Genomic DNA, 13,205 nt, shown 5'->3' with positions numbered 1-13,205 from the left:
TTTTAAAGTTAACTTTTTTCCCCATTAATCCCAATTCTCACTCTTGGCATTTTCAATCACCTACATTGATATTTTCGACCTAAGAAGAACAAGTGTACTTCCCCGCGTTGCTCCTCATTGCCGCGTAAGAATGAATATGTCTGTGTTGAACAGTTCAGAATAAAAAGTCATTATTATGTGAAGCGATTAAGTGCTCTAAATAAACAAAACGAGATGACTTCATTTCCTTCCGACCCGCAAGATAGCATCCCGCCAGTGCTTTATCCACGATTACTTCTGTGGCTTACTGAAAAAATGAACATGAAGTTAAATATTCATCTTCCGTGAATATAAAATTTATAAATAACTCCTCGAAAAGAGAGCTGCCAAGATAAAATTTTACGATGATAAATGGCGGAAGTATTGGGGAATAGTGACTCTTCTATCCTCTTTGCAAATTACTTAAAATACCAAGTATATAGAAGCGTGCCCTAAAAGGGTGGACGTTGGTAAGTTTAAAACTAATTTGATAGAACATTTTCGTAAACATGAATGATAATTTGGAGATAATATTCCATTAAGTGAAGCCTTTATTATTGTAAATTGAACAAATTGGTCCATTCATTAGAGGTGGGAATTTCGGTTCATTTGGTGGATTCGGTTCATGGGTTTTGATTAGTGGCAATGAATCTGTTCTTTAAATCGTTCATAATGAACCGTGGGAATCTCGAATCCATGTGAATATCGAATCCATCTGAATCTCGAATCTGTGTGAATGTTGAATCCATGGAGAATACATTATGCATGCGTAATCAGGAGCGGATCCAGGATTTTTTTCTTGGGGGAACAATTACTGTGGTAATTTTCTATTTATTTTGATATGAAAGTTATTTAAAATGAAATTAAATGATTGAGTCTCCGTTATACACAAAATAAAACGAAATTAATAATAATCTTGCTAAAAATCTTGTCTATTTTAAAGCGTCCAGGGGGGCGCGAACGATTTGGATTCGGCGTTCATTTTGAACGATTTGAATGGAAATCGCAGATTCAATTCATTCGGTTTATGCCCTTGAATCGTTCATTTTGAACGATTCATTCATGAACTACACAGCTCTATTCACATCTTCTATTTAGGACTTGTATTATTTTAGCATTATACAATTTCCACGTTGCGTTCTTTCTATTTAAAATTTTAGGATTCTCATCAAATTTTAGTAAGTAGTATGAACTGTTACCCAAGGTACTAAAGTTGACGTGGTGACTCTGTTGGGATCTCATTCTCTGTTGAATGTATTGCAATTTTCATCCTATTTACAATTTGATGAGACTACTGGTTGCTGTGCACTGTATACATTTATAGTCTAATGATGCAGTTTATCGAAATAAGTATGATCATTTAATTTAGCTAAGAATTTGAAGAATTGCAATTCATTTGGCATTGTTTTACTAGAAAAGCTAGATTAGGTTAGCTATAACTAAACCCTAGTGATCTGCAAGGCGTTTCTAATCAGCAGGAAGAGCTAGTGATTTGGGTAGATTTTAACATTTTGTATTTCGTCTTATCTTATTCAACGTTGCAGCAATAAAGACCACAGGTGGTACCTACTCAGCGAATGAAATGAGATGACTTCATTTCCTCTCGACTCGCCAGATGGCATCCCGCGACTGCTTTTATCCAGGATTACTTCTGTGGCTTACTGAAAAAAAAATACTTCTTAAGGCTCACGCCGAAAGACAATTGCTTCGTCGCAGGTTCCATGTAATTAACCTTTGCTTCGGATAAGTTACCGGGGGCAACGCAAATATAGATCGAAAAAACTAGACATAATCAGCGAATCTGAACTGAAAACCGCCTTTCATCTCTATAATCATTTAGTTAGGGGCTGGTTCATTTGACTCCAAATAACATTTCTTTAAAGTTATTCGGTCGGTGGAAGGGAAAGGTAAGTTAGGACGAAAAAAAAAGGTTTGATTCGGTAGTTTTCTCCTAAATTTGCATCAAAATTTTCGCAAATGTTGCCGCCTACTTTTCATGAGTTGGTGACGTAATTAGAATTCTGGTTCATCGTTAAGGTAAGGAATCTCTTAGCCCAGCCCTCGGTGGGTTAATATATTCTCGGATGTTCTTAACGAGGTCGGTCGGCGACTTTGGGGGCCCCCATAACGCAGATAATAGTGAAGCGTATGTGAAAAAGAAAACTCAGATCCCTTGAGCCAAAGTTTTTTTGCTATTATAAAATTCGAAGTTTTCATTAATTTTTTTTATTTAAAGCATACTCAGTGTAAAAATATCATATAAAAATAAAAAAATAAAATAATATCATAAAAAAGGTGTCAGAAGAATAAAGAGAGCATGATGATTTTTTGAAAGGGATGTTCCGAAAAGGTTATTTTAGAGATTTTTTTTAGATTTCAGCGCATTTTCAAGGGAAAAATTCACTAAATAGGTAATAGAACGGTAATAAATTGTTAAATTTTATAAACTGAAAAATTCTCACCTTTTGCAATATTTTTTCTTACGGAATTGCTATTTTTTATTAACTTTTATCTTGTTTTTAACAGCAAGAATAGCGTCATAATCCATTTCCGGACAATCAATACCCTAAAAATTTTCCAGAACCTCCCCCGGTAAGGAGCCCAGACCGAGGGCCCCCAATCACTCCAGACCGCCCCGACTCTTTCATACGAGATAAAAAAATGATCCGCTAACGACGGGGATAATACGGGGATCAGCTCCTCCGTGCAGAACCAGCGTGTTTCCGATGTCTGCAATTGAATTTTATCCGCACGCGTGTGAAGGGAGCGGTGCGAGAGAAGTGGGATCGGAGAACACGGACATTATATGGGGCGAGTTGGAGAAGTGTCTTCTTTCCCTCCGTGTCTCTCTTCTTTCCCTTATGGGAATTGCGTCGATTACGAGAGAGGCAAAGGGCCTTCTATGTAAGAGTGGCAGAGCAGAGGGAGGGGCAGATTGGATCGGGGGAACGAGGTTGGGCGAAGATTGTAAGGAAGGCGACGACGGGAGCTGTTAACGGCCCCTCCAAAAACGGCCTCCTCGGATAACAACCTCCGCGCCAAATTTCGCCCTCCACTCCAACGGCAAACGGATTCGTTCGTCGGCTCGAGATGAAAAGGACCGGTTCGATAATTGCACACTGCTCAATGGAGACCCACTTCCCCTCGCTAACATTTTATTTATTTTTTCACCTTTGTGCTATCTCACTAATCTTCCGATTCAGGTCGGTTGGCACGGATTAATTCGATTTTTTTAATTCTACCGACAATGTTCGCGTATTAACAATATTACTATGTGCGGCTGTTTTGTGTTGGTTGAACAGATATTTGTGCAATAAATATCTCAAAGCCGATTTAAAAAAATACTTTTTTCTATCAAATATCTTGTTATAAAATTAATAAGTAGAAGTAATCCTTCTTCTGAAGAACCAAAAGCGAATTACTAAGATGTCTCTATGTAAGACTCCAGTAACCAATACTTTTTTTAATTAATTAAATTATTAATAAAAAAACTAGCTTCGGCTGTTAATCTGTTTATCGATGGAATCTTGTCATTCATTTTTATCCCACTTACCATTGTTGGTTCGGGGTGAAATTTTGGTCACTTCTTTATTTCTGATGGCAATTTAATATTGAATAATAATATGAATAACATTGAATTTTGTTCCATTGCGCTCTAATTCATTAACTAAATTTCCATATGGAAAATAGTTTTAAATTTTCCCAATAGATAGTCATGCGTTTTTTCGCAGAAATTCCTTAGACAGCTCTGGTTTAATCGATTACATGATTCACCGCTAAAAAGTGGAAAATACTAATAGTGTAATACATATTTTTTAAACTCGCTTTCTCCGAAAATAGTAAAAAAAAGTGCGCTGAAAAGTAAAAATAAGCTTTCCATCACTTAGGGAATAAAGGGTGTGTGCTGATTAGGTTAAGGCATTAATATTGCGTGCCAATATTTCCTCACCTTCTTCTACACTCATTTCCATCGGTGAATTTAGGGGGGAACACGGGGGCACCTACCCTCCCCCCCCCACCCCCAGACGCTTAAAAAATAGACAAGATTTTTAATACGGTTATAATTACGTTCGTTTTATTTTGTATTACGGAGCCTCAATCATTCAATTTCATGTTAATAATTTTCATGTTTATATAAAGAGAATATTTCCCACAGTAATTGCTGTATGTTTGTTTTCAATCTCAGATATGATAAGGCCGTTTGCCTGTCTGGACCTTGTGCCCCCCCCCCCCAGAAAAAATCCTGTATCCGCCCCTGCTCATCTCTAGTAAACGTAATCTGCACACACGTTATACTTTCCGAGTAATGTAAAGATTATTTCTTTTACTTTCGAGTGGATTTTATACTGATTTCGGAGAAAGCGTGTTTATAATATTTTTTTCCTTTTCCATGAGTCTCACTTTTGTACTCCACGATTTTATTCCACTTACCTTAAGCCTCATTTGACGGAGCGGTCATTCCACCGCGTTCACATTCTATCATTTGGAACGCACTAGTGGTAGACACTAGTTTATTCAATTGGCCTCGTCTCACCCTAATTCCGAATGGTCCACTATTACCCAATTCAATGGCCTTAAACTTTCTCCAATACCCTGATGATAGCGATCTATTGATCGCCTACCTTGATCTGTGATTTGTCCCAGGCCCCTTACGGGAAGCGGATGTATTAGGGTCAATCCTAGCATCCATACTGTGTCCTTCGCTTTATTCCCTTCCAAAAGTAGGACGCCGTGTGTTCGCGATACCGCTACCGTCGTCAACGTTACTCGCTTCTCATCTCACAGGTGTTCTGCACAAAGGAAATAAGTCATTGGTTGCGCGCATTGTCTTGGGATCCGTTCAGAGATGAACATAAGTTTCGAACATTCGCCAGTGCAATGACCCTTCGCAATGAAAGATATAGAGATCATATAACGTAATTGAGGGGGAAATTGCGTGGTTGGCATACCAAGGGACGCATTATGGCAAGGCGTACGACGATATGAGTTGCAAGACTGTTAGGTCTTCAATTCCTACTGTAACAACTTGCCCTAAATGTTGATGCTGCGCTGGTGAAGCAGTAGAGTCATCTCCCATACGCTGTACCCCGTTTATACTCATCAGTTTGTACAAACAATAATTTCACTAACTGAATCCTTGATTAGAACAGTGCCTTCAACAGTTTCACGGATTATAATTATTGCGGCAATTAAATCAATACGTTTGTGACTCCCTAATTTTATCGCAAATAAATTGCGAAAAGTTATTCCTCACTTTCATGAAGATAGTGCCTTTTCTTTCGCTTAGCCGTGAGAAATTATATCGATCGAGTAATTTTTGGAAGGATGTAAAATGGCTGTTTTAATTTCAATTTCTTCTCAAAGTCATAAATCGATTAAGTAATCGTTTAAAGAAGTTTTAGATGTGAAACATTTTTACGGTCAGGTCTGCCTCCAGCTTGAAGTCGGTAATTCGATTAAAAAAAAATCATTGCTTGCTTCTGAAAAATGCTCTAATTTCATTTGCGTGGTGATTTTAACAATTTAAAATGAAACTTAAGGATCGTGAATACTTTTCTATCAATTTATTCGCATAAAATCCAGCTACCTTTCGCCTGTACAACATTAACGATGCTTGTATCTTACATTAATTCAATTTATTCGTGGAAAATCCAGCTACCTTTCGCCTGTATAACATCAACGATGCTTGTAGTTTATATTTATTCATTCATTGGTGACGCGATAACTGTCGACGTTGACATCCGGTGACAATCTGTCGTTAGTTTCCTATATATTTTCCTGATATTGGGGCGTCTATCAAGTTAAACATAAAATTACTATTATATGCCAGATTAAATGCAAATCTCTTGCTCGAAAAAGTCCGACGAGGTGAATATTCGTATCCGTTTAAATCGTGCATGAAGGTATAATAGGTATGAAAAAAGGAGTCATAAAATCGATTATTTCTGCCGAGTCAAATTGTCCCTCTCCTTTCCCAGATAAAATATTTTTCTGTCAACTTCCCACGTGAATGGAATAATAGGAGTCGAAGGGAATAGGCGGTGGTCTATCGCTCTGACCTACTCCTTGACATTCTACCCACCAAAGCTTCATAGAATGCATTTCGTCTTTTCAATGAATGACTCGACAGCCTCGCCACGACAGAGAGTCAGTTCTCCAGCCTTTTAGACCGCACTTCGCTTGAGTGCTATTTCGAGTGGATCTTTCCTCTTTTCTTCCAATTTCAATTTTTAATGAATCATCCAAGTTTCAAGGTGAGCTGGGACCTCGTCAATACCTTTCTCGGCTCTCGGTGAGCTGGATGTAACGTACCGTGAGACCAATATGGAGACCGTATATTTAACCCGAGATAGGTGACGCCCAGATAACTCAATCCGGGCGTCAATAGGTATATCAATATATCAGTTATAGTAACCCAGTGGCGCCGATCCCATGGGGCTTGAGGGGGCATGAACCCCCTCAAAATTCGATATGAGGGACGAGGAAAAGGTGTATCAGGCTTGTCGATTTTTCCCAAGTGTCAAGTTATCGAGAGTCGAGTTTTCAGGATCCTAATGTTGATCATGTGACTCTTCTAAAATGCTAAAAAAAAACTTAAAAACTCACTATTTATAACATTTTCCCGGGGCAAGACCCCAAGTGTGGACCCCCAATATTTCCTTGTATAAGTTGGCACCCCTGGTCACACTAATATACTTACTTTACGACTCGACGTTTTCAATTCCTCATTTCCCATTTTTAGAGAACTTGGGCAATTGCTGTGTGGAATATAGACCCTATTCCACTCCTCTGCCATTTTACTATCCAACCATTTTCAATTTCGTATTTACTGCACTCACTCCACTGAAAGGTACCGCATTGTTTGATTTGGGAGGTGAGGCTAAAGGTCATTGCATGGTAATCCACAGAACATTCAATGGAACACTTTTAGGAAAAGGGACTTTTTTTTCGTTGGGGGCAGTGTCCAAGAAGTACATCTGTATTTGAGCTAAGGACCTTTCGATCGGTTACCAATTTTTCTCCCTAGCTAGGCTACCAGGACCTACTCCTCACTTAATGTTAAATGTATCATCTTCATTATAACAAAGTGGCTTTGTTGCTCTGTTCAATCTCAAAACAAATTAGAACTTCATATACTCCTGCGATCTTCCGAATTGGGTAAATGTGAAATCAACACAATTTTTAGTAGAAATCAACAAAAATAATCTATTTCCTCTTCATTAATGGTTATTTTTTTAAATTGTGTTTGTCTTTTGGATATACCTAGTTACTTAAGGAGCTGTTACTGTACTAAACAATATGCTGTGTGTGCCTTTGTGTATCATAGGTTTAACAAAGAATATTTTCTCCTTTCAGGTGAAGGATGTTTGGAGAAGCCCTTGGCAACGCTTTGGAAGAATTACTGCAGCAGTTCAAAACCAGATGTGGGAATGAAGGTACAGTTATATTCTTTAATTAGTACCATGTTGGTCGTTTTATGCATGACAAAATCAAAGATCAAAGGCAGCAAGTACTGGGACTCAACTGTTAGATAAATGGTTATCTACAAAAAAATCAGTAAATTATTTTAATATGTGTAAATGATCATGGGGTGGATACATATCCTTTATGACACAACATTGTCTTAATTTGATGAGCTATTTCCATTTTAGAAAATAAGTTTTTAATGCGTACTAAAAAAATGTTTTTCAAAATAAATTCACTTTATGCCTTCGACTATCCAATCTTTAATCTTAATTACTGCTGTTGTGTCAATCATAATTTACAAACATTCAGACTGTGATACATTATTTAGCCGTACAAACATTTTCATCATCCAAAATAAAGCAATATGAATTATGCTAAATCTGAGATGTAATCTTGTTGACCTGCCATCAAGGAAAGTAGGTTAACTGAATCTTAAAGCCACTATCCCTAAATTTCTATCTAATCCAGTTTTAAGAAAAACAGAAATTCTTTCAATAAAAATACAAATTACTTCTTATTTCTAATATGAATTAGGGATTATTTGGGTGTTCTTTAGATATATGTAGTTATATATAAGGTGGTGAAGGAGTTTTCCACAAGGGTATAAAACTATACCTTTTTATGCGAGAAATTGATAAATATTTTCTTGCTGCAGTCGTTTAAGAGGATACATATTTCTATCTTACCTAGTCATATTTTTTTTCTTTTTGTTGATGTATTACTCATTTAAAACTCTTGCTATCATGTTAAAGCGTTCAGGTTAAGTTAAGGAGACCTTTTTTAACATTTGCCTGAATGTTAAGTATAAAAATCATTCATCTGAGGAAACACTATGCAAGAAATATTTTAACTATGGACTCAAAGTTGGTAACTCATAATGGAGTGGAGTCTGAGTGCTCATTATGATTCTAGTGAGGTCTTGTAATGCCAGCGTAGACCCCAGTATAAGTTTGAGTCAGGATCACGGCTTGTCATGTTCTGAAATACAGTATTAATTATTAAATGTCCGCTCTTTTAATTTCATACGCACAGGCCCAGGCTTCAACAGCTCTTACTATTAATTATCAAATGTTCACCCTTTTAATATTATTTATTTATTAATGTAGGTGACCGTCACTTTCAAATTCACAATGACACCCTAGGTCAATGTGAGTTCAATTGAAAGTGTGGATAATGGCAAACAAACTGTTTTTTTTACTTCACCATGATAGAAAAATCCCACCATATGCTCATAAAATTGGACAATTTATTATATTGAATGCATTATGTGTTTGCAGGTGACTGTCACCCCATCAGGCTTGAAGGCAGTGACTCGTGAGCACGGCTTGACAGAGTACTGGTCTCATCGTGTCACATACTGTGCAGCGCCCCCATCCCACCCGCGGCTCTTCTGCTGGGTGTACAGGCACGAGGGCAGGCGCCTGCGACAGGAACTGAGGTGCCATGCGGTGCTGTGTTCCCGACAGGCCCACGCTCAGAGAATGGCCGAGCAACTCAGGGCAAGATTGGCTCAGGTTGGTACAGTATTCCATTAGATGTGGTTTTTTATTGTCTGTTAAGCATTTAGTAGAATGTCAATGTCAATGTTCACATGGGAGTACTTGGGATTAATCTTCCGTAGGAAAGGCATCTTTTAGATGAGATACGAAGGAGACAGACGGTATGGATGGGAGGAGTTCTTAGCGGGGAGAAGATGATGAAAATGGTGTTAGAGGGTAGAATGTTAGGGAAACACGGGAGGGGAAGGAAAAGAATAGGATTTTTAGATAGATTGAAAGGGATTAGGCCTTGCAGTGAAATGAAGAAGGCAGTGCTGGAAGGAAAGGGAGGCTCCCAGATCACTTCTTTAAGGCCGTTTTACACGGGGCACGGAATTGCGCAGGTTAGAGCTGCATTAATTTCTAAAATGGCATGGAATTGCGCGAATGCATCAACGAAATTAGAACAGGGGCTATTTTGCAGTCTCGCATCCACGCATTCTCGCAAATTTTCTAGCAATTCACTGCTTTACACGATGCAATTTTGATTGCGCCTTCTCACGTACGTCAGATTGCACAATTCCGTATACCGTGTAAAACGGCCTTTAGAACTCCATAGAAACCTACCTTAATCGGAAGAATTTTACAATAAATAAAATAAATTCTTTGCAACTTTTTTCTAACACATCCACTGGAGCCATGGAATTCTCTTCCTTACTACTTCGTCCATTTTCTTCTGATAAATGCCCAATTAGAACTACTCTTCCTGGTTTAGTTTGTCCTAATACATTGAGCCCTTGCTTGAGATGCTTCAAAAAACTGCATTACTATAGCCATCTTCTTCTAAAAACCATTTGAAGAATCAGAAAAAGACATTGTTTCTATAGATGTATTTTGCCTCATTTCAAAATAGTTGCTCAACTAAAGGCATTGGGAACGATTTCAACCCATTTTCATATTCAAGCACAGGCCATTATTTTACACTCTCTGGCCTTTTTAGAAATGTGGATTTTGCAAAACTATGATTAATATTATTGCATTGGATTTAGCCATATTTTAGAGTGAAAATATCCTCGACCTCACATTTCCCATTTTTTGTAATTTTGCACCATTTCTTATGGATTTTTTTTTAAATCTGATAATAAATTCATATGATTTCACATCATGAGCTCATTGAGTTCCTAAGCTTCAAATTCTATTGGCTACTTTTGATCTGACAGTATTCTTTCTCTCTTGATCACTTCCAGGCCCTCTCAGAATTTCGTCGTGACAAGTTGGTGAGGCAGAAAGCACGCTTATCCTTGGCCAACGGAGTTCACGATGACCCTGGCCTTCTCATTCCACGGAGGAGGCTCCTCCTGGCGACAGGTGCTCGGAACTACAGACCACCCCTGGAGAGGTCAAAGTCTGCACCACGGCTCACTGCCATTGAGGAGGGTCTGGAGGACGAGGAAGTCGCCGAAGTGAGACCCATCACTATTGCCACCATCCCATCGTCAAGGGTCAATGGAGAAGCAGCTGACCAGCCCGAAAGCGATACTCTGAGGAACAGGAAGAGACAAGTCAGCTTCGCTGCTGAGGAGAGGATACCAGAAGTTGAGGAAGAACCCTCGGAAGTGTTCAATTCCAAACAGACTTTAGACTTAGACGAAGAAGAGCTTACCCTCAAACTCCCGGAGAACATAACGGAACTGAACCCAAACCCTGGTCGAACGATTCCCCCTCCAGAACTGCGACGTTCTCAGACGTTTCCTCCTCCACCTCAGCTCTTGTCGGATAGGCAGTCGTTATCGGATGCCGGTGATTCTCTCTCGGAGGGTGAGGAGGAAGAAGGCAAGGCATTGTACGAGGAGGGTTACGGAGAGGCAGAGGAGGAGGAAGAGGGTAGACTCGGTGGTAACGGACAGGAGGAGGACAGTGTTAGTGACGAGAGTGGCTATGCAGAAGAGACTGCCAAGGAGGGAGCGATGGAAGGAGGCGGGGCAAACGTGGTGATCGACAGAGACTCGAGTTTTATAAGGGTGTGACTCCGTATGTGTTGTAAGCGTGAGTGATTGACTTTCGTTCCAAGTGAACACTTATATGTTGGATTTTTCACGGGTCTGCTGCAGAATTGAATCAATTCAAATTGCTGTGTGTGCCTCTTAAGGTGTTGTTTATCAGCATCTAGGGTTTTCTGATTTGTGCAGGGCCACTGAAAGTGGAGAGAAAACTAAAAAGCAACAACATCTCTCACCTCAGAATCTCTTAGTGACTTAGGGTGGACTCCTGCCCCTTCAGTTTCATGCATTTTAAATGTGTGATGGTTTAGAATCTGCGTTTGAACATTTTGTGTGTACATAAGTGTATCATAGTATTCCTTAACATTTGGTTTGCTTTTGCAAATCAATTGGTATTTTTTCAAAGAATTCTTCTCATCATTTTATCACTCTTATCCCTTATCATTTTGCTTATACAGAAGCTTCTATTTATCATCTTTTCACCTTTGACTTTGTGGTAAAATTAGACCTATTTCACCCTACTGAAAATTTATTGGTGTGATTTTGGCTGCAGCATTTTTAGAGGGCTTATTGTTAGTTTTATCATGTAAGAGAATAGAAACTGCACACAACTTTGTGTTTCACAAAGATGGAGTAAAGCTAACATGTGCCTATTTTCATTGATGTTGCAGTGCTAGTGTTGCATACTTTCAATTTTAATTGGTTATAAGATGAGTGCAAGCACTGGAGAATCAAAAGTACATTGATGTCCTCACATATGATAGTATGTGAATCATGAATTGAATTATAGTATGCATTATTGACCTGTTTTCTGAATGCGCAAGATGAGCCCCTAATCTTGAAAAATGGAACGCAATTATTTGTAAGACATTTACAAAGTGTGAATTTCAATTAAATGTAGAATTGGCTTCTTGATTTTGACTCTATGGTGTAATATTTCACAGATTTCAGTTTCTCTCTGGCAGAAAAATCTTAATAGAGGAAAAGATTTAATATACATGGTGCTAGTGAGTAGCAACTCAAAATTGCATGTGATCACATCATATCATAATTGATTAGGAAGCAATTCGTGTTTAGATAATTGAATATTGAACAGTATCCAATTTTGTTAGCTACCTGAAGGATTAAATGAGTTCTCACTGCAAATCAAAATGTGTTGTGTGTCTGCACTGCAAATCATGTACTTTCATTGCATCTCTGTTATTACCATATTATCAGCCTCATTTTCCACATCTTCATTATTTGTTATTATAAATGTACATATGTGAAAATGTCAGCTATAAAGTCATTATTCATGAATGATTACAGTTCAACATTATAAAATAAATATTTTGAAATCTAAGAAGTGGTTTTTCTGTCTTCCGAACAAAATAAAACCCCATTTTTGCTCATCCTTATGTTAATTACATCAATTGTATGTACATATTTCTGTGGGTATATTCACAGCTTCATAATTCAAAAATGTAAATTTATCAATAGATTTTTGACAGATAGATCACAATATTATAATATACTGTAGGCCTATGGTAAAATGCCAATTTTTCTAAGATTTATGACAAATTTAGGTTATAAATAAAATGAATAATTATGGCCTTAACAAGGATATCCTTGGCTCAAAGTTTCTCTAGTTTAAAAATGATGTGTTTTCAACTTAAACATCAGAAATATTTTTAAACAATTAAAAAGTTATGGTACTTTTTCACACAATTTATATAAAACGACCGGTTTTGTCATGGAGACGACATCTTCAGGTTCAGAAATTGTTATTTTGTTGTTTATTTGGTTGCTATTGTGCGTTGGTAGGGGAGGATTGTGTTGGGGTTGGAGCAATACTCAATTTCAGGAGAATTTCCAAGAATGGTTGACAAAAATATTATCATTAGATAAATTTCCATTCCTAATGTGCTTTCATATCTCCAACTCCTCCAAGCAGTCCATCCTTCTTCCCTTTTTCTCAAGGTGGAGAATTTCCGGGACTAAATCGCTCCTGTGGTCACTCTCCCATAGGTGCTTCGCAAAATGCGATTTGTCTATCTCCCCGTTTATAAGATGAGTACCATGCCTTTTTAATTGGTTACAATGGATTTTCACAAAGTGAAGCCTGAAACAATCGAGTTTATAGAAATATTTTTTGTTTCTCACCATTTACCCCTAACCAGTGACGTGCAATTCTTGTTACACTAAAATTCATAAAATATTGCTACACCATTTTTATTGTTTTGTTTAATTTTTCTTTGAATGC

The 13,205-nt window shown here is 37.9% G+C and overlaps 1 protein-coding gene across 1 annotated transcript in view; it reads left to right on the top strand.

The window, feature by feature from the left end:
- LOC124161247 (protein FAM43A) overlaps positions 1-11,917 on the top strand; it is a 126,926-nt gene extending 115,009 nt beyond the window's left edge. Inside the window, exons 4-6 of the mRNA XM_046537530.1 lie at positions 7,375-7,454; positions 8,763-8,999; positions 10,211-11,917. Of these exons, the coding sequence (XP_046393486.1) occupies positions 7,375-7,454; positions 8,763-8,999; positions 10,211-10,990 (1,097 nt within the window). The 3' untranslated portion in view covers positions 10,991-11,917. The remainder of the gene's footprint in view (positions 1-7,374; positions 7,455-8,762; positions 9,000-10,210) is intronic.
- The last annotated feature ends 1,288 nt before the right edge of the window (positions 11,918-13,205 follow it).

This window comes from Ischnura elegans, chromosome 6, assembly GCF_921293095.1.
Source record: "Ischnura elegans chromosome 6, ioIscEleg1.1, whole genome shotgun sequence".
In the NCBI taxonomy this organism is placed as follows: Eukaryota; Metazoa; Arthropoda; class Insecta; order Odonata; family Coenagrionidae; genus Ischnura; species Ischnura elegans.
The sequence above is the reverse complement of the archived record's forward strand: the minus strand, read 5'-3'. Positions and strand labels throughout refer to the sequence as shown.